The sequence below is a fragment of the Cryptomeria japonica genome, chromosome 1 (assembly GCF_030272615.1).
Source record: "Cryptomeria japonica chromosome 1, Sugi_1.0, whole genome shotgun sequence".
Classification (NCBI taxonomy): domain Eukaryota; kingdom Viridiplantae; phylum Streptophyta; class Pinopsida; order Cupressales; family Cupressaceae; genus Cryptomeria; species Cryptomeria japonica.
Genome location: NC_081405.1, coordinates 528,980,359 through 529,006,491, shown reverse-complemented (window position 1 = coordinate 529,006,491; position 26,133 = coordinate 528,980,359). Strand labels below are relative to the sequence as shown.

Sequence of the window (26,133 nt, the reverse complement as noted above, 5' to 3'; positions counted from 1 at the left end):
ACCAAGGAAGGAGTAGGAAAGACATTCACGTGATTGCAACTTCCAATTAATAAGAAGCACTTACACCCTGACCCACCGGCAAGCCATTTAGAGGTAAAGGATTTGGCACTTGGTTGGCACCTGCCAAAAGAAAAAGATGAAGTACAAAAGAGAAAATAAGAATTTTTCCAGGACTTTGTGAAGATTAAATAAAATTCACAAATAAGGGATTTTGAAATGACTAATAATTTCAAAACCTGGATTCAACAAACTTGATTTTAAAAGCCCAGCCCCTCCAAATAATGAGGGATCTGCTACATTTGGTCTTTGATTCAAAACTGCATTTATCTCATTCTTGTTATCCTGCAACGTTCATAATGTTTTATAAGTTCAAATCATTCTGCATGAAAAAATATTTCACAAAATAAATAAAAAATTGTTATAGTACTGAGGTATTTCAAGCACCTGCGTAGCCCCGGGAAGTTGCTGGTTCAATGCCTGCACCTGCTGCAAAGTAGTTGACATGTTGCCTGCAGTATTGTGCAAAACCTGTCTGTACATAGAACATGAAATCCTACTTCAATCTCACAGATGAACTATCTTCAAGAAGCACAGAGCAAGAACCATCTCGAAGGATAAGGTCAAAAATTCAAATTAAGCAGAAATGGTGCAGAAACACTTGCGCAACTGCATGTGCATCCAGAAGAAAATCAGTGCAGATATGTGTGATAAAAACCCCTACCCTGAATTCTGCAGATGTCCAGGTGCTGACTTTAGAATTGCCGTATGATTTGCATCTAATAGCTGGCTTGAATTATCTCCAAATCTCTGCCAAAAATATTAAAAAAAAACATTAAACTGAAGAAAAATGGTAAAGGGGAATGGAAGCTAACCACATTTATAGAAGATAAAAATGTGGATATTTTTTACGGGTTTATGTCCACCCATAGAAAACCAGAATATACAAATACAATTTAAAAACACACTTATCACCCCACTACCTTCATGGAGGCATCGTCCATGGGATCTCTTTGGTGTGGGAGCTTTAGACGGTCCTCATATAACTTTGCCATTGCACTCCCTTGATTCTGACGGATCAGAGAATCAGTAGCAACCAAACCATTGGAAGCCCCACTTAAAAGATGCCCTCCATCTCTACGTTGTTGCTGCCTCATCAATTGAATTTGCATTTGCATGTGTTGTTGTTGTTGCTGTTGTTGCTGATGTTGCTGATGTTGCTGATGCTGCTGCTGTTGTTGCTGTTGCTGCTGCTGTTGCTGCTGCTGCTGGTGTTGTTGCTGCTGCTGCTGTTGCTGTTGTTGCTGCTGCTGCTGCTGTTGCTGTTCCTGCTGTTGCTGCTGCTGCTGTTGTTGCTGTTGCTGTTGCTGTTGTTGCTCCCGCGCTTTTAAAAATTGTGTCTGTCATTTTAAATCATAAATATGTATTAGTCACCAGTAGATCCCAGAAATGCAATAACTGCTATCATCAATGTTGGGATTTAAACCTGTGCATTCTTTAGATTCAAATTCTATCTACAAAAGCACTTTTCTTTTACAACTTCACAAACATAATTATTTCCAAACTTCTCAAGCATGATTCTTTATTTAACTTCTTCTTCTGTAAGTAGCCATTACCATACAAAACAGTTCTCTGAGACAAGATAAGCTCCAGCAGAGCCATCAAAGATCATTGTAACTTACATCTATGTATGAAGCAGCAACTTCAGAATGCTTCTCATTTGTTCGAGCAATGAATATATCCCAAAACACTGACCACCACTCAAAGAGAAACCCTGCAGGCGCATCTATAGCTGGAAAGAATTCACATTAAAATCAAACGGTCAAGCTGATGAAAATTGAAACCAAAAAGACAGAATCCAACAGTAAACTATGTCTGATAAACTACAAAACAATAAATGGCATAATTTTGTGCAAAACAAAAAGCCTGTGTAAGCAGGATGCACAGCATTCATACCAACAGGTTCAGGGGAAACTTTTCTTTCTGTCTGAAATGCCTTTGCAGATGCATGCAAGCTTCTCTTTATGAGGTAATCATGAATATAGACATCCAGCCTACCATAATTACAGAATTTCACCAGTTAAACAACCAAATTCCATGAAATTTTCAGTGTTAATTTTTACACCCTAAATTTAACCATAAGAATGTGTGCCTTACATTTTATCAGCCTCCCAACTCTGTGACATGATTGCAAACTTTAAGTGGTATAGTTTGCAGCTCTAACAAATAATGGCTAAAATGACATCTGAGGAATCCTGCAAAGTCATGAATAAGACAAAAGTAAAGTGTTGAATCTTTAACATGCATTATTCAGCTTAAGTGTGAACTTTTACACATAATTAGGTAATACAACAAGCCGTTAATAATTGCGAAAGCATGCCTTGATCATAGCTTATACTAATGAAAGCTGAAGTAACCAATAGAGGTTGGTTACTGATGTTTATAACAAGTACAACATTTGGATGCACATATTATTCTTCAATCCAAAAATAAATTAACATTTAACATTGTCCATGTGTCACTTTAGTTAATGGTAACATCGCTACTTTTAAACACTTTCACAATTATATAATAAGAAACGTGCTGTGGGATATAACCTAAATTACACTTACAGTTACATGAAAGTCAAAAGTAATTTAACAATTTGTATTTAAGTGAACAGTGTTAATTTTTAGGATCAGAAAATGTAAGTGCGTATTCGTCACATTTGCAAATGATTTGAGCCTCCTTATGTATCTCCATGTTTAGTGAAATGATGCACTCTATTAATTGTTGCCTTTGTTATAATGGCCTCTCTTTGTATTTGCCTTTGTTTATATGAATCACTGCCTTCGCTAGTTTTATTATTTTAAATTAGAGAAAAATATCTCCTGAAGCTACCAAACACTAACACTCCCCCTTAGCTAGAGAGATATTTTCCAGATATCTACGTCATGGAGTCTCTCAACATGACGCCCACAATGGCTACACTCATTTGTGGTAAGCACAAAGGTTCCTCACGGAGTCTCTCAACATTACGTCCACCATGGCTACTCCCATGTGTGGAAAAAAACACACGTATAAGTGCCCATCACGGAGTCTCTCAACGTGATGTCATCATGGAGTCACTCAACATGACGTCCTGTTAGATATTGTTGGTCATTGCTGCTGCTAGGATATGTTGTTGTCATTGATGTCAACATATTCCTATGTATTGCTCCGGTGATTGCAGATTGAGAAGATCTTATGATCCAGTTTGTTGTTTTGTTTTGCTGATCACTGTTTTGCAGAGTTTGGTATATTCCGGTGTGATCAGATCTTGTGTTGAGTTTTTGGGATATTGCTTGGGATGGTCTTGTGTATCTTCATTTCAGATGGTTCGTGATTTGGTGCTCTGCAAGTTATCTTTCTTTGTGACAGTTGCCGATTGGTTGTGTTCTTGAGCTTTTAGACGTTGACTAATGAAGATTTGATCAGTGGTGTTGGTGCAGCTCTTCCTGATGATTCTAACGCCTTTGTTGGTGTTTCCTAGTTGTGTCCTATTTGTTTTGGCGATCCACATTGATCGTTGTGTGAGTTTTTGGTGGTTTCTATGAACCGGTGATGATTTTCATGTTATGCGGTTTTCTTGGTGGTGTAGCGTGTTACGGTTGATCTTGGCGTGATTTCTGGTGGCATTGAGCATTTGGGAATTTGTTTTAGGACTATGTTATGATATGTAAACCATTATATTGGTCCGATGGTCGATCTTTGTATCGTGTGATGTAATTTTGTGATTGAGGGTTGAGGGTTTAGCCGACCTTGTTATCAAGGTTGATGATTTATATATATAGGTGATATATTCATGTAAACTAGGTGTCGATGGTGTGCCTGCATTATCAGAGAGAGGTGTATGTGCGAACAAGTGATTTATCCTTCGGTGTTGAGATTGTGTTGAGAACGGTGTTGCTGAGCAGACAACTGTGCTTAACCGGAACTGTAATCAGGCATTCGGAGATGCTACTCTTTCAATTCATTTCTTTTGGATTGTAGTCTGAATCATATTCTAAGTCAGTGAGACTTACCTGAAGGTTGTAGCCTTCTGGGCCATTATCATTTGAGCAGCGAGCTCTAGGCAATGTGCTTGAATGCATGTGCATTCCCAATTGTAATATTTTCACATAGTACTGCAGAGTATCATCTTAATGTGGGTGGGTTCCCACCGTGGTTTTCCCCTTAACTGGGTTTTCCAAGTCAAAATCTTGGTGTTGTGTTGTGCCTTCAATTTGCTTATCTGTTTTATTGTTGCAATTTATCAGATCTATTTTTGGTGGCTAAATTTGTTATTCTGGTGAAGACTGATTCACCCCCCCCACCTCTCAGTCTTCCTTCTTGATTGTTGCTAACACGTCCACCATGGCTACTCCCATGTGTGGAAAAACACAAGTACAAAGAGTTCATCACAGAGTCTCTTAACGTGATGTTGTCATGGAGTCTCTCAGCATGACATCCACCATGGCTACTCCCAGAGTGTGGAGAGAACCACATCTCTGTCTCAGAGATGGACAAGGGCTTTCACCTCAAATTTCTCCATCTCAAAGAAAAATGCATTAACAAATTTTTATGATGATGTGATTCCCTCTGAAGCTCCAAGTACTTGCATCAACCTCCTGACCTCCTCGTCCAAGGTTGTCTCTGTTGGTTTGTCAGACTCCCTCTGAATCTCCAAGAACTTGCATCAACCTTCTAACCTCCTCGTCCAAGATTGCCTACAATGCTTGCCTTAGAGGAATGGTTTCCGACGCACTCCTCTGGCACTACTAACAAGCAAGAGTTCAGGACTGTCCTTCTTAGCCTCATCCTAGATCACCCTATTATGAATAGGTTTGCGGAGCTATCAATGTTAAATCCCTACTAACTGTCTTGTGCAATTCTGTTCTCTAGAGCTGAAGAGGTCTTTCAAGGACTTAGCACTTGGCCTTGCAACACTGCAACCTTCTTAGCTGACACCTTCACTTCTTCTCAGTGAGTCACAGAACTCCCTCTTGATCCAAACCTCAGAGATTGCAAAGAAATCCTCTGGAAGTGAACTCCCCTCCATTGACGGACTATAAGCACCTTTTTAGAAATCAAAACTACTTACTTCTCAGACTATACCCGTGTATGGCATACACATGAACCGAGCACTACAACAATCTGAGCACACCCACGACCTACAGATGTAGCTGACCAACAATGCAAATATCTTTATTTTACTCCTCGTCAAAGATATACGATTTCAACAAAGCAGCCTTCCTACAAAGAAGACTGAGATATGCAACTTATGTTTCAACACGCCACAATAAGTGGTCAGAGTCACATCCAGAAACTACATATCCATCGTGCCCGTCCATTGTTAGAGTCGATCATGTATATGAATATATCTTCCACCAGCAACCGCATTATTTAGGCATAGGAGCAACAGTGAATTCAAGAGCCATGACGTCCCCTGTAGCCAACTCGGATAGGATCCTGTATATCTCTGTCTCCCATCAACTGTTGGAATCGCTCATCAACCATAATTGATCCTGCCACAACAAAGGATTCTCGTGTGCACAGATATGTAACTGCATTGCTAGGCAGAGTAATGTTCAATCATTCATTCCAATTATTCATCTTCCCCCATGGGATGACAAATGTTGAATCGATAAATTCAATGGACTTGACTCTCGGAATACAATGTTTTTAGGAATGGTGCATTTGCACCAATGATCATGCGCATACCTTCCACTATATTCCATATAACGTATCTTCCATTGTTGCAAATTTGGTTTGTCTTCTCCTAGTTATTGGATCAGCTACCCAAGTTGCGTCCAATCAATCGCTTTACAGATTTGAAAGTTCTCAAAGAAAAAATTTGGACAGCCGAGCCTCGGCAATCCAAGCAAGAAATCAAACTTGTCGGGAATTGATGTGTTCGTGTCGATGGCAGACCCAGAGAAGGAGCCACCGCTGGTGACAGCAAACACAATCCTGTCTATCCTGGGTGCAAATTATCTCATGGAGAAGCTCGCCTTCTATGTCTCCGACGACGGCGGAGCTCTCTCACATTTGAAGCCATGGCTGAAGCCGCGAGCTTTGCAGCTCTCTGGATTCCCTTCTGCCACAAGCACAACATTGAGCCTCGCAACCCTGAGAGCAGCCTTCAACACCAAATCCTGCATTGTCAGCCACTGTCGATTTTCTCGATATGCCGCCGCTGAAAGATCTTGTTCCCATGATAAGCTTGGTGATTCCCCGCTCTGATACCATGTTAGTTTTAGGATCAGAAAATGTAAGTGTGTATTCGTCACATTTGCAAATGATTTGAGTCTCCTTATATATCTCCATGTTTAGTGAAATGATGCACCTCTTTAGAAAGGAGACATTATTTGAAAGGGTGTCTTCAGTTAACAACTCTATTAATTGTTGCCTTTGTTATAATGGCCTCTCTTTATATTTGCCTTTGTTATAATGGCCTCTCTTTATATTTGCCTTTGTTTATATGAATCACTACCTTTGTTAGTTTTATTATTTTAAATTTAGAGAAAAGTATCTCCTGAAGCTACCAAACACTAACAAACAGAAGTAATTTAAATATCGTAGACCTACAGAGCTCTCTATAATGCTCATCCACCACTAGCTGTGACTGGAAAGTGATAAGCAAAAATAACATTGCATTGCAGCTATTCTGAAATTTTAACAAGGATGTTTGATACACATCCTAAAATATATCTTTAGTATAATCTAGTCTAACATAACCATTTGTAATGGATACTTTTGAGAGCTTGTTCTATGATGCTCAAACCCAATAGCATTTAATTTAAAACTTGGGGCCATCAAATAGCTCTAAGGGATAGTAAATAGATATTGCATAATGGATTATATCCAGCCCCTCGTGAGTAAGAGGGTGATTATAATTACTCTCAAAATGACTAGAAGGGGAGTATATAGAATATCAATTTAAATAAATATTAATCAAAACAAATAGTAATTATATATCAATACATAATCTTGAGGCACGATCAAATGTAACCATATTAAGAATCCAAGCCCCATGTTCTTTATGAGCTTTGAATATTTATTGTAACTTAATCCCCAATGATTTGGGTCAAGTGGTGGGGAATGTTGAGTTCCACGCTAAAGACACAAATTCTATTCCCACAAGCAGAGCGCCTTGTAGTGGCCATAAGTACACTTGGTAGTTGATCTTATGCCAACGCATGGACCTATACTCACCTCCATGAATGACCATGAGGGCACCTTGCGGCACAATCGAGTGTAAATATGTTGCAAATCCAAGTTCAACCCCATATTCTTTATGAGATTTGGCCCAATGTTTATGCTAACATTACACTTTTTCACAATGTAGGTGCCTAAGACATCCCTTATGTCTCGTCATGGGAATGCCTTAAGGCATAATCAAGTGTAACTATATTAAAGGTCCAAGTTCACCACCATGTTCACAATGAGCTCTGCCACAATGTTTACATTAACATTTAACTATAACCATAAGGGGCAAAGCCCTTCCCAATTAACTCCATGAGCTCTACATGGTGCCCAAATGTTAAACTAGCATTTAAAAGCCCAACAATCTTGGAGTAATTGGTGGGAAACAATAAATTTCACACAATAGACCAAGGTTCCATTCCCATTGAAATGGCACCTTGTAGTGGCCATGGGGGCACCTTCAGGTTGGAATCAAACTTATGGCAATAAATGGACACCTCCCACCCCTCCTTCAAGCATAGTCGATTATAAACATATTAAGGACCAAAGCCCACTATGATGTTCTCTATGATCTTTTGTCCAAATGTTTACCCTCAAGATTTAGCCAACAAATTTAGGATGAGTAACGAGGAATGATGAGTTTCACGCAAAGTAAGTTTCATTCATTCAAGTGGGCACATTGTAATGTCCAACGGGACATTTGAGGTAGGGGTCAACACGTGAACCTAAGCCCACTCTTGCGGGTCACCATAGGGAACCCTTGAAGCATGAATGAGTGCAACTATATTAAGGATCCAAGCCCACCCCCATGTTCTCTATAACCTCCACCCTAATATTTAACCTAACTTTGGTCCAAGTGCTGCCTAAGAGAACTTGATAGAATATATTAGTCTATTTCTTCAATAGACCTTCCTCCTTATAAATCCCTAAGGTAAGTGATCTTGAATAGGCCTTCACTTACAACATGCTCAAATGGAATCAAATGAATTATTAACAGATGCAAATATACAATGATAAGTTGTAATGTCCCCTCTTTGAATAGGATTTAATTATAAATAATAATAAAAAAATTAAAATACAAAAAGAATTAAAATTAAAATATAAAAGAATAAAATTAAAATTTAATTAAGTTTGATGAATGGTCAAAAGGCATGAAATGAAAAGTTGTGACTCCCTCAAACGTGAGATATAAAAGGGAGAAAAGAACCTCGTTTGAAAGCAGGATGGGGAGATGAAGAAGAAAGAAGGAGCATGTGAAACAAGGAGGGATTAATTGAAGTAGAAAGGAATGGCCAGAAATGATAAAGGGTGGTAACTCTTTCAAACGGTGATAATTATTAAAGATTGTGACCCTTGCAAACGGCAGATATGATGAAGAGGTGTGACTCTCCCTCACATGGGAAGATAAAAAGGGGAAAAGATTTCATTTGAGGAATACATCCAAAGGAGACCAACTTGGGGAATAGAAAACAAGTATTGTAATGAATAATCAGAAATGCAGATCTGATTTGACTGATAAGATAGCAATAAGGAGACATGACCCGTTTGAACGGATATCTCTTTCCAAAGAGATGTGTCTCCTCAATAAGATATGAAGGTATAAAAAGAGTAAGCAATTAATGGAAGAGGATCAGCAAGATGAAACATTTCCCATAAGATAGAGAGCAGCAATCACGAAGGAGACAATTCCAGTTCATTACAGCAGATTTCTAGTTATCACAGATTATTATTACCAAAGCCTATATTTGATGGTATACGTGATATTTCTGCCAAACATTGTCTTATATATATATATATATATATATATATATATGTTGCTTATGCATAATAGAGAATGCTTAAGTATATGTTCATATGATAGAATATAATTATATAAGGTTTGCTTGATTGTCTGAATCCATATTGTAGGAAGGGCCTGGTGTAAGAGGAGGGTTATAAGAGGGTTATCTAAGCAGGCCACTGTAACGTCCCCTTTTATTTAAAATTTAATTTTGGCATTCATTAACCCATTTTATTCTTCCATGGGTTAATTGGGCAAGCTTAGGGAGAATAATTAATTTAATATTTAGAAATGTCCAAATGTTCTTAATATCAAAGGACATTTAAATATTAAATTAGAAACACTTAGTGGGGTATTGGAATTTGTGACATTTTGGGAAAGTTGTTGCAGGATGAATTTTAGAAAGTTTCCGTCATTACAAGTGGAGGAGAATCTTTGATAACTCAGTGACAAGTTTTGGCAACTGTCATAATTAAATTAGGAGTTCCAAAGGAGGGAATTTGAATTTGAATTTGTGCCATTTTGGGAAAGTTGCTGCAAGATGAATTTTAGAAAGTTTCCACCATTACAAGTGGAGGAGAATCTTTGATTATTGAATGACAACTTTTGGCAACTATCATAATTAAATTAGCAGGAATTCCAAAGGAGGGAGTTTGAATTTGGGCGCCCAAATCTTGCATACATGATGGACACAAATATTGAGATTTTAAGAATTTGGAGGGTTGTTGATTACCATTTTCTTCTCTACATTTGCAGATTTGCAGAGAGCTTCTTCAGTGGACAGAGCCCCATTGAAGGAAAGGGCTTGTGGATAAAAACCCATGAGCATTGTATGAGCAAAGGACGAAAACCCTTGTTCATGGAGGGCACTCTCACTCAGAGATTGTATTTGGACTGAAGGAAATTTGGTGGATTGTTGTTGCTGCTTCTCTAGTTTCCAAGTTTACTGCGGGTGTTGTTCGGAGTGCTTTTGAAGCATGGTTTGTGATTTTTTTGTTGTGAGTTTATGAACATATTACAGCAGTATGCTGCTGTTATTGAGCCTGTAATCAGTCCCGTTTGTTGTTATTTTCAGTTGATGAACAAACTATTACAGTTGGAGAATTTTGGAGTAGATCGGTAGCATTGTTTGGCATAGTTTGGTATGTAAAGACATAGTTTGGTTTGCTGTTATAAATAATATTTCAAGATCTGAATTATATTTATGATTTTTTGAGGATAAGGACATTACAGCCACCCTAGAGTTGACCATATAATTAGCTCCTAGGGCCAAGAGGGCTTTGATATCAATCTGCTCTTGGGGCTTAGTTAGAACAACCAAGAAACCCCCTTACAACCTCCACCCAACTCCACAATGATGGCACTTGTTAGGGGGATGCGACCTTGTTAAGGAAAGTAGGTACAAGCAACCCACTAAGGAGGCCACCTTGGTGGATGTCCTCATTGACTACCCACCGAAGCCAAGAGGGCTCTGTCATTCACTCCACTCTTGGGCTTAGTGTAGAAATGGCTTTGAGCAGACCTATCATGTTTCTTCCTCCAAACCCTAATGTGCTTGTATAATATTATTTGAGTAGGATGTTATCTTGTCTAACCGTAATAATTGGAATTATATGTGTGTGTGTGTGTGTTTCTTATTTTTTGCAGGAATCAAATTCAGAATCACATTATTTAAAGAGTTATTTTACTTGGTAAAATGTAACCCTAACCCTAATTTGTTGCAATTGTGATTCTAGGGCAAATTAGGAAGGGGCCATTACAAATGGTATCAGAGCATGCTCCTGCCATCCTACAAGGTAAAGATGAATCGAGGAATCATTCTAGTCAATGAGAAGGAATCTAACAATACGTGTATTGGCGTGTATGCTTCGTGTTTGCATATATCCATGTGTATGCTTCATGTTTTCATGTGTACGCTCCGTGTTTTGTTTAGACCTGATGTATTTCCAGCATGTCTATCATGTTAGCACAAGTTGACATAACCAAGATAATGAAAGAAACATCACTTGGTGTAGAACCTCCAATTCCTAAATTATCTTAGTGTACCAAAAAACCTAATTACATCACAAGAAAGATTACAAATTCCCAAAAGTTGATTTAGGGGATCCTCATATTGGTGCATAACTCAGTTTGAGAAAATTAAAACTGACATTGCTTGAGGACAAGCAATCTTGAGTGGGGCGGGCTGCAATGTCCCCTCTTTGAATAGGATTTAATTATAAATAATAATAATAAAATTAAAATACAAAATAATAAAAATAAGATTTAATTAAGTTTGATTAATGGTCACAAGGCATGAAATGAGAAGTTGTGACTCCCTCAAACATGAGATATAAAAGAGAGAAGAAAACCTCATTTGAAAGGAGGATGGGGGGAGGAAGAAGAAAGAAGGTTGCATGTGAAACAAGGAGCTATTAATGGAAGTAGAAAGAAATGGGCAGAAATGATGAAGGGTTGTAACTCTTTCAAAGGGTTATAATTATTAAAGGTTGTGACCCTTGCAAAGGGCAGATATGATGAAAAGGTGTGACTCTCCCTCACATGGGAAGATAAAAAGAGGAGAAGATTTCATTTGAGGAATACATCCAAGGAGATCAACTTGGGGAATAGAAAATAAGCATTGTAATGAAAAATCGGAATTGCAGATCTGATTTGAATAATAAGACGGCGATGAGGAGGCATGTCCCATTTGAATGGATATCTTTGTGAGGCCCCACCTATGGATGGACATAGACGTTCCATATTTTGATGCTACTCTAGGATATATAGGTTGCGTAATGTCCATTAAGTGTGGAATTTTTGGGCATTACATTTGGTATCAGAGCATAAGATACTACGCAAGAATCTTATATGCCTAAACACTTTGCGTAACGAAATAAACTCAAGATTAAATTTATGTTGATGTGAATGCCTACATAAAATTGCTTTGAATCATCAAACAACTAAATATAAAATAAATTCAAATGAGCATGAGTTTACAAAAGAGAATCTTGTTGAGCTACAAAAGTGCGTGTATATATGTGCCTACTTTTGTGTAGTGAATTTCATAAAGTTATGTGTAGTGACATGTGAAAAGACTAGTAAATGTGTTGTATCTCAAGTGGGCGACATTGTTTATCCAACTTGAGTAAGGCGAGGTAGACGCCATGGACGATCCACCTAAGTGTGCCCTTCGTGTAAATTATGTATATGTAAACAAAAGTTATGAATGTGTTATTGAATCATGATGTGATGGTAAAGTACTTGTGTTTGGCAATGAATGTTAACAATCGCATTTTGTATAATGCTATGTTTGCAGTAGCTTTGTAGCAAAGATTCTTTCCGCTATATGAGATGTGCACTATTTAATTAGAGGTCGAGTGATAGAGGACCTTCATTGGACTCTTACAGTTAAATGATATGTTGGTAGTAGCTCCATAGCGAATTTCTTCCCACTATATGAGATGCACACCATATCGAGAGATAGGGGATCTCCATTGAGTGAAAGACTTCGAAGGACATTAGTCCCTATGGACTCCCCCACATGTAGAGCCACATTCGTTGGTTCATAGTGTAAACCTAACCCTTCATGTCTATACCCCATGGGTTGAGGATAGACTTAAGTGTACTTGCATTCTGGTGTACGTCTATTATTGGCAATTCAACTATTACATGATTGTCCCAGGTTGTGTGGGACCTGCATATTGTGATATTATAGTTTGTTCATGAGCTCTATGTTGTTTGAGACCACCTTTTTTCCCTCCTTCCCCCTTAGGTGACTTGGTTGAGTCACAAAATGATCATGTTGTGAAATGTTATGTGATTTTTGACTCATATTTTAATTATTTATATGATTTTTTTAATTGATTGATGAAGCCGACAGTTCTGAAATTCTTTAAGTTATTGACTAAATGCATTCTGAAATTTGTTTGGTGGCCACCATTAAAATTTCTTCTTCTTTTGTGTATTTTCATTAAGTTTCTTGTTTTGGGGCTTTATCAAATGTTTGTTGCTGCTGGCATATGTGTCGCGATGTGAAATATGTAAACTGTCATACTCGTAGGGGGTCTCTGACAAGTTGTATGGGGGGGGGAGTAGATGGCCTAGGGAATTATAATGTAGGGCTAAATGAGACCAATATGGGATGGTTACAATCCATTTCCCCTAATACTATTTGATATTTCTATGCAGAGGTTCCTCGAGAAGGACCCGATGGTAGTTATTTATGTGACATGGATTCTCGGAGAAGAATTTTGTACACTAGTCATCCTCATCCCTTTGTGTGAATCTTGTTTTATATGTCAAGTGGGTCCTTATTGTGGTCATTTGTATATTTGTAATGTCAATTTGGTTGTACAAACGATAAACCAAGTGTTAGAGAATAACGATTGAAGAGGAGATCAAATGATTGTTGCATTATGATGGGTATGATGTATTGATGACATGATGTGATGTATCGCTCCTTGTTAAGGATAAAAATCTATACAAAGAACTCGTGATAGTTTGTGGTGTTTGATTGTGTAGTAACCTAAAAACTTAATGATTGTGTGATTAAAACCATCTTGGGTGTGTGTTGTAAGTATTTGAACTATATTAAAGTATTGATGACCTTGTCCTAGGTGCAACGTGTATGATACTATATGGACTATGTGATGTTACTCTTATTTGTAGGGAGATGCTTTAAGTGGGCACTTGTACGGTTGTGTCAATATTAATTTGCAATGTTGTGATTCAAATGCTACTTGCTAATGTGAAATAATTTTGACTCCATCATCTTGTAGATTGACTTTAGGGTGGGTGCTCTACCTCCTTACTAACTTCTAGAAGGAAGTTTAGTCATGGGGGGGGGGATGTGAGGCCCCACCTATGGATGGACATAGACGCTCCATATTTTGATGCTACTTTAGGATATATACGTTGTGTTATGTCCATTAAGTATGAACTTTTTGGGCATTACAATCTCTTTCCAAAGAGATGTCTCCACAATGAGATATGAAGGTATAAAAGGAGTAAGCAATTAACGGAAAAGGATCAGCAAGATGAATCATTTCCCATAAGATAGAGAGGAGCAATCACAAAGGAGAAAAAATTCAGTTCATCACAGAGATTATTATTAACAACGCCTATATTTGGTGGTATACATGATATTTCTGCCAGACATTGTCTTATATATATGTATATGTTGATTATACATAATAGAGAATGCTTAAGTATATGTTCATATGATAGAATATAAGGTGTGCTTGATTGTCTGAAATCCATCTTGTAGGAAGGGCATGGGGTGTAAGAGGAGAATTATAAGAGGGTTATCTAAGTAGGCCACCCTAGTGTTGACCACATAACTAGCTCCTAGGGCCAAGAGGACTCTGATATCAATCCGCTCTTGGGCTTAGATAGAACAACCAATAAACCCCCTTACGACCTCCGCCCAACTAATGATGGCACTTATTGTTAGGAGGATGAGACATTGGTAGGGAAAGCAAGTACAAGCAACCCACTAAGTAGGCCACATTAGTGGATGTCCTTACTGACTGCCCACCGAACCCAAGAGGGCTCTAGCATTCACTCCGCTCTTGGGCTTAGTGTAGAAATGGCTTCGAGAGGACCTATCATGTTTCTTCCTCCGAACCCTAATGTGCTTGAATAATATTATTTGAGTAGCATGTTATCTTGTCTAATCCTAATAATTGGAAGTTTGAGTTTGTGTGTGTGTGTGTGTATGTTTCATATGTTATGATTGCAGGATTCAAATTCAGAATCACATTATTTAAAGAAATATTTTACTTGATAAGATGTAGCCCTAACCCTAATTTGTTGCAATTGTGATTCTAGGGCAAATTAGGAAGGGGACATTACATAAGTGTGTAAAATGACAAAGACTAGCGCTCAGGCAAGAGAATACATAAGCAATAAGATAACATGATAGATCTACTACACCCGTAAATCATATTATGCAAAAGTCTATAGAAGATTTGAGAGCTCAAATGTATGCTACGAGAAGTCTATGATATCACCTATCCATGCCTCCAAGAAAAATAAAATACAATAGAACATTTATTATTCAAATGTGAAGATATAAGGCTGTCATAACTATTACAAGAAATGTGATCGCTCATCGCTTGCTTGTTGTCAGTTCATATCCTCTTCTTTTTTTTGAAAATCTATTGTACAATGACGAACAAGTCTAACAATGTTGATGTTGTGCAGCACAAAATAAATGGAGTTAGTTCATTACAATATGGTCACAGATTCTGATGTACAACATGTATTCATAAAACCTACTGCCAACGCTTGGGGATAAAATCTTATTGATGAGATACAATTCCTTGCTCATTGTAATGTCCCCTTCTCAGGCCTAATAAGTGAGACCGTTAGCCTATTCCTAAGTTCCCGTAGGCTACTTGTTGGTGGTAAGGGAATCTAGTGTTCATGGAGAGCTTGGTTTCAGACTTTTCTTGGCATCTAATGGTGATTTTGAGCTTAGTTGGTATCCAGGCTTGCAATGACACTTCAAAAGTGTTTTTGACCTCTTGGGTTGTTCTCCACACTTCTTGGCAAGCATAACTAATTTTAGTAAGTTCTCATTTTAGCACTCAGCATCATCCCTCAGCTTTAATTACCTCATGGAATGATCAATTTTGGTTTCTGGTGCTTCAACAGTGCTTTCTGCAATTTGATCACGAATATTTAAAATATGCACTAAAGTTCTAGTGTTAATAATAATTTCAAATTATTTTACTTTAGTGTTATATTTTATAAAGCAACGTTATGGCCTCTCAAACGGATGCCTATGGAAGGGGGACTTGGACATAAGTTAATTTTGAATTGTCAAAATAAAATAAAAAATTTGACGAAAAATGAATTATTTTGAATTAAAGATTGCTCTTTTTTTCATCTAGCTCTATAAAAGGAGATCTTGGACTCTCATTTGCACTATTCAAATGCACACATAACACGATGACGTCAAATTGAATGGAGAGTTCTTCTAAGGATTGATCAAGGAAGAAAACCCTCATCAAATCACTGGTTTCAGATATGTGAGATGGTTCCTAGCTGGTTGGAGTGATTTCACACATGAATCACCTTTTTTTCACAATTTTCGCAGTTTGAAATTTCAAAAAAATGTAGATATTCAAGGCCTTTTAATTGCGGGTTTGTGGTTTTTCTTTTGGGAGATTTTGGCAGACCTTTTTTCGTATTTCCAAATTCCTCTATTCATACCATTTCGGACCATACATCTTTCGTTTTCTGTGAAGCCCTAGACAGGGTGTACCACTATTTTGTTGAAGATGCTTTGATTAAATTCTAAATTCAATAAAGATCATCTGGGTTATATTTAAGTCATGGCTGGGCGACTCAATCAAGCTTGGTTTTGTGGCTGTTTGTGGCAAGTTTGAAATTATCAATGTGGGTTGTACATTGCAGCAGTTCCTTTATGCATGGAGTGAGCCCTCCCCTTAAGGTTGGAACACCTAAGTTTTGTGGCCCATTATCAATTCTATGGAGATTTCTGTTGCAATCCTTTTCAGGTTCAACAAAAAAGTTGGTGATGAGTTTGTATATTTTCCATGGGTTCTCAGCCTCGCCCTTGTTCCAGTGCTTAGTATTGTGTTGGTATAATTTGCTAAGTTCCAATCATGGATTTACCTTCTTTCTACCAGCTTAAGGTTGTTGTGCACTGCTGAAGGTATTATCATTGAGATTGATCAATAGTGGGTGGTCCTTGAGGCAACTGGAGAATGTTATCAGTAGTATCCCTGCTACTCAGCCCTAAGTTGCAAATTTGGACCTGCCATTACTCTTGTAATTAACCCATAGCTGCACATAAATTTGAAAAATCGGACTTGTATTGCTCAAATTTTGAATCTAATAATGGGATATTTTTCCAAGTGATGTTTAATATGTATGTTGTTTCATGAATTGAAGTCTTATTTGAATGATGTCCACTGGGCATTGTCAATACCAAACTTTGCCATTTGGTCCAAGACCACATCAATGTCTATAATATCCAATTACATGATAAGAAAGAAAGAGCTAACAAGTTGGTTGCCAAGCCAAATCAGCAACTACAAATGTATGCAGATCCACTCCCATCACATTCTACTAACTTCATAACAGTTGATAATTCAATTTCTAATTTTCCTAAACATAATCTAAACACATTTGTAAACATGGTTGATGTCCACACCCCATCAATTCAGGCGTATGACATCAAAATGCCTATTATATCTTTCTCTGATAATGATCTATCCTAAGATACAAAGTACGGACTCCTTTACATACTTGCCTGTTTCAACTAGAAGATCATTAATGATGTTCTTATTGATCTTGCTAGCATGATCAATGTCATAAAAGAAGAAATACTCTTTATCAATGAATTTCACAAAGATACATACAATAGCACAATGGCCTTTCTTTTCCTACAATGGGTTCCATTACTTTGTCAGACCAAGTTGGACCCAAGTAAATGGAAACCGCATTTGTTGTCATCCCTAGATCCATCATTATTCAAAGTGAACTTAGGCATTCTAACTTCCATGAATGCAGATGCTTTTGTGGTACACAAATGTTTAAAGTTTCCTCATGCAAGCACAGTGCACACTATCCAGCATTCTAGATATAAACCACTTGCGTCTTGTGGGGGATTTTCTCAAGATTATTCCTGGCCTACTCCTCTAGGACCTCTATAGCCTCGTGATGATTTATCATTCAAAGCATATTCTAAATTCAAAATGGATTGTGCAATGTCCTTTTTGTCATTCCATCTTCATCCTCTCTTGCGGTCACTTCTCCTATGGTTACTCAGTTGTAGCAACATGTTGCTATCACCACGCCTTCCTCTTCTGGAGCTAAGGATAAACAATGCTTCGTTGGGTAGACCACCCCCCACCCACCACCGTTCCCTCATACAGTTTGCAGCCATAAGTGATGTTTTTTGTGGCTCCTACTATTCCTGCAACAAATGGAGGAAAGCCATCCATGCTGTCTAAATCTTCTCCTCAGATTTTTCATCCCCCAGCGGTCCTTGCTATACCTAGACCTACTTCATCAGTAGGAAAGGGGAAGCAAATTGTTGGGAAGGAATCCTCCCATGCACTATGTAGGCCTCATCCTTTGGCAATACATCAATTGGTGGACTTCACAATTAAAAAAATTCACACTACCTACAAAAATATGGGATCAAAATACAAGTACCCACTATATACACGCCTCAACAAAATGGTGTTGCTAAGAAGCATAAACGTACTATTATGGAAATGGTGCAATGTATGTTAAAGTTTCCATATCTGGTTCAAGCATTTTATGCTAAAAAGATTCATAAATCTATATAATTATTGAATCAAGCAACCACCAAAGTAATTGAGAACATCACTCCAAAAGAAGCATGGATTGGAAAAAAAGCCCTCAATTTCATATCTAAGAGTGTTAGGGTGTACACCCTTCATGCACATCACCAAGGTGCAAAGTACAAAGTTGGGTTAAATGTCCTTAAAATCTAAGTTACCAGTTCGGGTAGAGATATTGGTACAACAATAAGGCAAAAAAAAACATTGGGTTCAAGTATGTGTGTGTGTGTCTAAGTGTGTATGTTTGTATGTGTGAATATTATGTATGTATGTATGTATGTATGTATCATGTATGTATATATGCATGCAAGTATGGATGTATGTATGTATGAATGGATGTATGCATGTGCATGAATGCATGTATGTATGCATGCATGCATATATGTATGTATGCATGCATGTATGGATGCATGTATGAATGGATGTATGAATGTATGCATGTACATATGCATGCATGCATATATGTATGTATGCATGTGCATGAATGCATGTACGTATGCATGCATGCATATATGTATGTATGCATGCATATATGTACGTATGCATGCATGTATGGATGTATGTATGAATGGATGTATGAATGTATGCATGTACATATGCATGCATGCATATATGTATGTATGTGTGCATGCATGTATGTATGTATTACAAATTTTAAAATTTCATAATATAAAACAATGATACTCATAATTGCCAATAATAAGAATATTTAAGTAAATCATAATTTGTGAAAATGATAATACTCATAAGTTCATAATTCAATGATTTGTTAAATGCCAATGCACAATGAAAATTAGAATCAAGTAAATCATAATTTGTGAAAATGAAAATACTCGTAAGTTCATAATTCAATGATTTGTTAGATGTCAATACACAATGAAAATTAGAATCAATATTTAATAATCTTCATATCGATCTTCATCAAAAGCATCAAAGTCTAACATTTGGTTCAAGTACCACAATGAGTTACAGTACCACTTCCACTAGCCACATACTATACAAGATGCCTCATCTAAAGATATTTGCTAGCAAGTTGTGCAACAATCATGTCAACACACTCAAGAGTTAGGTCCCAATTCCCCATTATCCTCTCACTATGATCAAGTTTCTTAAAGCCTTTGAACTGACACAAACCTTCATGACACTTTCACATTTTTATCACTTAAGGGCAAAATTATGTACGTAGGCATTTTTTTGTTTATAAAGATGTTTTAAAAAAAATACCTTTTTTCCTATTTTTGGACAACCCTTGAGTTCCTCTAGGTTCTTCCTAAGTTCTCCAAAGGTCCCCCCCACGATGCTCAAGGGGGACCTTGGGCAAACCCAATGGGGAACCCAAACCATACCCACATGAGTATCCAAGGGTTTTTAAAGGAACCCGATAACTTAGCTTTAGATGTATTTTTCTTGGGTGAAATTCAAAGTCAAAGGGATATCAACTCATGGATCTAGCTACAAAGAACATGTACATCAACAGGGATGTTTTTGATGTGGAAAACCAAAGCAACACCTCTTCTTCGCCACCGCCTATCAATTCCCAAACACCAAGGATTATTGATCTTGGAGATAAAACACTTGCTGAAGAAGCACAAGACGAAGCTTTGTTTCCAATCAACAAGTTTCCACCTCAGTCCTCATCTCTTGCAAACAAAATATTCCGAAGTGGTATTATACCACAACGAAGGATGCCAAGATAGATGCAATTACAAATAAGTCTGACACTAGGCCAAAGACTCGCAACAAGTCACTTAAGGAAGCAATTTTGGCACTTATGTGCAAAATAATTCTAAATTCTAAACTTTTAATAATGCAACAAACTATTAAGTCACCACCTTGGAAAGATGTCATAAATGCAAAATATCAAACATTGCCAAGGAAAATACTTGGGAACTTGTTAATTGTCCACCAAGGAAGAAAATTAGATGCAAATGGGTCATCAAAATCCAATACAAGGTAGACGACAATTGTATTGACAAGGACAAATCACAACTTGTGGCTAAGCACTACAGCCAAAAAAGAAAGCATTGACTATGAGGAAACCTTTGCTGCCACTACAAAGATCAAGACTATCCGAATGGTTTTGGCTATGCCAAAATAGTATGGTTGGCAAGTTCATCAAATGAATGTGAAAGTTTCTTTCTCAAAGGAGATCTCAACAAAAAGGTTTGTATACCTCAACCTCGGGGGGTATATTGCATCTAGACAATATCAAAAAGTGTGCAGACTTGTGAAATACCTTTACGGTCTAAAGTAGGCTCCCCAAGCCTAGTATATCAAGATTGATGAGCATCTCCTTCAACATGGATTCATCAAAAACCCATACGATCCCAATCTCTACCTTAAAGTGCAAGGATGGGAGATTATGATTTTATTTGTATATGTTGATGATCTAGTTAGTACAAGGAGTTCTCCACAAATGATTAAAGCGACAAAAACCAATCTCAGACAATCATTTGACATGACAAAACTCATGCTCCTACATTATTGTCTTGGACTTTAAATGTGGTAAAAGAAAACACTGAATTTTCTATCTCAAATGAAATATGCCAAGGCATTGCTCAAGAAATTCAAGATGAAAGATTGCAAGCCCATATTGACCAATGTGGAGACAAGATTGCAACATTCCCATCATGATCCATCACCTCAATTGAATGCTACTCTTTATCGTCAATTGCTTAGAAGTATCATTTACTTGACCTACACCAAACAAAGTATCAGCTACGTTGTTAGCTATCTTTCAAGGTTCATGCAAGAATCTAAGATTTCACATTGAAATGCAATAAAGTCTGTTTTGAGTTACATCTATGGTACAATGGAGTATGGGCTGGAATTCAAGCAAACTAAACATTATTTTTGCAAGGATACATGAATGCAAACTATGCAAGTTCTATGGATGGCAACAAGTCTACTTCAGTCTTTGTTTTCTTTTTGGGATATGGTCTAATATCATGGGGGAACAAAAAGTAAACAATTGTCGCTTGCTTTTCCACAAAGGTAGAATTTTGCATCGCACATGGAATTGTCTATGAGGTGATATGGTTATGTCACATCTTCACAAACATGGGTGTTCCTAAGACACATCCTACAACTTTTTTCAACGACAATCAAAGTGCGCTGAAGCTTGTTCGGAATCCTAGTATTCATGAACGTACTAAAAGCATTGCAGTTCAATGCCACTACAACAATGAACATGTCAAACAATAAAATATCCAACTCCAGTATTATTTCCCTCAAGAGCAACATGCTGACATCTTTACCAATCTCTTGTAGCAATGAAGTTCAAAGCTTTTCAAACTTTCTAGATTTGTTCTCTTGAGAACATTATGTAATAAGAGGGTGATTGTTGGAATAAAATAGTATTATATCATTGTGATATACTGTATATTAATCAACTATTACTATTGAGATAAAATAGTTTGGGCTAGTTGGTTGGTTTCCTCTTTGGGACGGATTTTACTCTCATATATATTTTGCCTCTTCATAATAATATATTGCAAATTCACCTTCTTCAAATTCAATTTTTTTCCTCTCCACTAATAACACAACTCAACATTTTCATCCCATTCATCTACTGCAAATCATATTTAAGGGCCTTCCATCCTCTAATAATTCTGTCACATCCTCAAGGCATTTAATTTTTTTCCTGTTCTTGCAGTGCTATCCCTTGACTAATCCTAGACTCTATGGCTTTCCTCTCTAAAAACAGCTCTTGCTCACAAGGTGAGTATTTATTCTCACCATTCTTCTTTGCCTTCTCACGACCCTTCAATGCCTTTGCTACAACTTTATTTTTCTTTGCCCTCACATTATTGTATGCCTCATACTATTCCAACATCCATCATAATTCCTCCAGCTCAAACTCTAATTTTTGTAGCTTCCTTGCTTGTCTTTTGTTTTGTTTTTGCCTCTTACTTTATCTTATTTCTTCTTCCGACTTGATTATGCTCTTTTCAGATAATAAACAAATCCACCTCTGCATCCACAGTCATGCTCACAAGTTTCCTCTGAGATATTTAGAACTTTTCTTGCAAATTCTCTACTCCCAACATTTTAGAATGCTCTGAAACCATTCTAATGCAGACAATCTGTTGCTGCGAGTATGTGGTCTAATCCAACTGATAATTAACCAAAATAGAACTGCAAAGAACAAAGCATGATGAATACAAACAGAACCACCAAATTATACAGCATAATGAATCATGCAAACACTCCATTGATTCTCTGCTATATAGTCTATTTCCTTCCAATCTATAAACTGCACAGTATCCCTTAAAAGATTGCAAAACAATTTCCAACCTTTTAATTTACTGAGCTATGATGCAACCAATCCAGAGTGCAGGTGTGCTGAAGAGGACACCAAATTCAGATACAAAATAGACTGAAATGGATGTACAAAAATATGCAAATAACAAATCAGGGTTTTTAGACACATAATAACAAGCAATGAAATACAATGACAGAACTTTGACTGAAACTTATAGGATGCAAAGTTTTGAACAATATCTGAGTGTTTGAATGCATGAAGCAAGATATCCACCTTATCACCTATCCACTGTTCAGGGAAAGAATAGGATATTTTAATTACAAATGTGGAAATTGAAGAGATGTCATGGCAGTTGCAAGATACACAATAACTCACCTACTGTGGATTCATAACTCTGTTTTGTCATTTCTGGAAACTCCACTAAACAGCTGCACTGGAAATTGCCAAAACCATTGGAGCCATGCAGCATAGAATAAAGAGGAGTCAATATTCCATGGTATGATCACATGTGCTTGGTAAGCTCTCGAAGCTTACGGTGAAATAACATACGGTGCAACTGCAGAGTACTTCTGTTGTACAACAGCATGTAAAAAGTTCTAGAAACTCCTTGATCATCACCTGTTATTGTAAATAACCTGAAGTGCCAATTTTGGATGGCTCACTGGTACAGATATTTCAATAAGCTAAAGTTTTGAATTATAACTATGACACCAACCTTAACTTTTAGTTATTAATGAATGTTAATTAATGAGAGGTAGCTACAGTAAGCAACCTCATTTGTTCAGATGCCCAAACAAATCTATTGACCTACGGAAAGGAGCTTCAAACATTTACCCAGCTAAAGCAAATTAAAACATTTAGAAGCATTCAGCAATTAAAGGTTCCCATGGTACAATTTTCAGAATCTCAGATCCACTTCAACATTTAGAAACCTGCATATGGAAATCCTAGTATGTGTTTAAAATAAAATACATTTTAAAAAAAATAATTGAGTGCGCCTTCCTTTTGGTTGTTAAATTTCCTAAAGAGTCTAAAGCAACGCAATCCCATAACAAGAGCTACTGCTCCATTTATTATGGCCCAGGTGACTTCATGAAAAAATTTCAGTCCAGCTAAAGGAAGAAGACGAATATTCCACAGGAACAAAGCAGTCTCCCATGGAAGGCTACTTTTGAAATGTTTTTGGAGCAGATGGTCCTCTGTAACCTATTAAAAATCGAAAATTGCAAAGAAAATAATCTTTCTTAAAACCAGGAAGTTATTTCGGAATAAAATTTCTGGGCTGCTGGCTGCAATAGGGTTCTGAAGATATGCAATTCCCGCTTGAGATGTTAAGATTTTTTTCGCCAGTGGGAGGTATAATTATACTCTGAAAGGTTTTTTGAAATTTTTTCCAAAAATATGACTGGCAGTGTGTTTTCCGATTCTGAAAAGACCTGTAGCAGAAGAAGAAAGAATAATTTTACATGGGACTATTTTACATTGAATAAATTTCTCGGCCGTAATCTTAAGTAAATTCCCGACCTCCCCCTTCATCAAACCACAAGGTAAAGGAGCAGCTCTGATTCTATCGATACTGCTCTCAATTAATGATCCAGCTCTGGATTTGCCTACCTCTTAGGTTAATTTTTAACGAAGCCACCTAAGAAACCAAGAAAAAAATAACAGGATGCCAGATAAAGCTATAATTAACCTAAATGCTTATTCAAACCCTGATATATTGGACCCTTACAACGCTCTTAAAAGAAAAATACGATATTTAGACACTTCATGTATATCGTCTGGTAGTAAATACGGCTCTAAGGATACCAATAGACCTCGCAATTTATCAAACACACCATTACGGCTTCAAATTTACAGATGCGTTTCTAAATTTGCAGATAAAGCTCTAAATTCACGACTCTTTGGGCTTATTCAACAAAGAAATGCATCAGCTCGAGCTATATTGGCACATTGTAGAAGCAAACGCCCTAAACTCTAGCAGGAATCTGGCAAAAACATGCAAATCTTCAACCAAACAATGAAAACATCTGAAATCCAGTATTTTGGGCAGATTTACCTCTTACCTCACAAAATTTCGGCAATCTTGGACGAATTTAACTGATTTCCGCCAAATTTAATCCATTGTCAAGCAAATTGGAGAATGTTGAGCTCAAAAGAAGAGTAATTCACACATGAAGAAATTCCATGGTTTGGGACCATTTTGAGAATACTGTAACAAGCCAAAATCGAATATTATGGTCCGTGAAAATCGAACCCTGGTTTAAAGAAGATCTTTATGCCAATAAAACTGATCTAAATCAAGAAGTTTGTTTTGCGTACCGCATATATCAGAAATTCTGGCCATATTCCCAATCCTGTCTGGCTCGGCTTCTATTTTTAGGCTCGGAGTTTTAAACCTCTGGTTAGATTGGTAGAGGCTCATTAAACCGTGGACTCTATTGGTTTTCAATTTTATACAGTTAATTTAATGTTATTATAAATTAATTTAATGTTAGGGAATTTAAAGAAAGTTCAATGGGACAATTTTAAAACATTGATAGGCGGCTTTAAGGAGATAAGCATCTTGCCACTAGTACTTTATTTTTATTTTTTTTCATTTCTTCACTTTCTTTGTGGATGAGATTTTTTCAAGGAGTGGTGGAAAGGAAAATAAACTTTCTTTAAAGTTTAATTTATTTTAAAATTAATATTAATTTAGTTAGTTTTGTGAGTGTGTGTTTCTGGAATTAATTGGTGAGAACATAAGCAGTGTGATCTGAAACGTTGATGTAAAAAACATATTTCGTGACTCATTATAAGGATTGTGATCAGCGAAAAACATTCACACAATCAAATCTAGAAACACATATAGAGAGTCTCGTGAATTGTGGAAATCTACTTACTTTAGTTAGTTTTGTTAAATCTAAATAATCAAATAATTGTAAATTATTTTAGAAAAGAATGTGGAGTGGATTAAAATATTTGATTTTAAGATTAATGATGGAAGACAACGTGGAAGTCGCATAATAATATGTCTGTTTCAAATAGAAAATATATTTTTATGATAATACATATTTTTGAAATTGAAATAATCTATCAATTTGATTTTGGTCAATTCTTAAGATAATTTCATGTTAAAAAAATTAATGAAACTCAGTACCAATTTTAAATTTTGTTAGTGCGTGTTATTTTCTTACATTGAATTAAGTATTTTGTTGTATTAGCATGACAACCAGCTATTCTTCATAAGTTGTGTACTCTAAGACATCATCTCGTCTCAAACATATCATACCATAACATCAAGTAAATCAATAATAAACGTCAAATACCATGATGGATCCATTAAAGACATGCACCTTTTACATAGTTTGTCCTATTAGCCATATCACATTATTTGGATTACCAACCAAAAATATTCAAGTTGTATTGTCATTTCATGATATTTTCACTTGTTTCGTTCCATTTATCATAGGTTGTAGAGGAAAATAGCCAATGGAGGAAAGAAAAAGCTTGATTGTAGGGAAAAAAAAGAGATTTGTCATTATGCAAAGGAAAAGACAACCTTAATAGATGCAATT

General features: G+C 36.8%; 1 protein-coding gene across 10 annotated transcripts in view; it reads right to left on the bottom strand.

The window, feature by feature from the left end:
• LOC131059910 (transcriptional corepressor LEUNIG) overlaps positions 1–25,036 on the bottom strand; it is a 50,502-nt gene extending 25,466 nt beyond the window's left edge. For 3 of the 10 annotated variants that reach the window (XM_057992964.1, XM_057992970.1, XM_057992971.1), the window contains exons 1-9: positions 24,640–24,876; positions 2,155–2,252; positions 1,954–2,051; positions 1,680–1,789; positions 981–1,397; positions 722–807; positions 445–532; positions 237–342; positions 65–120 (exon numbers count right to left, since the gene is read on the bottom strand). In XM_057992964.1, coding sequence (XP_057848947.1) covers positions 65–120; positions 237–342; positions 445–532; positions 722–807; positions 981–1,397; positions 1,680–1,789; positions 1,954–2,051; positions 2,155–2,183 — 990 coding nt within the window. In that variant the 5' untranslated portion in view covers positions 2,184–2,252; positions 24,640–24,876. The other 7 variants (XM_057992965.2, XM_057992972.2, XM_057992969.2 and 4 more) reach the window with 7 other exon arrangements.
• Positions 25,037–26,133: the final 1,097 nt, after the last annotated feature.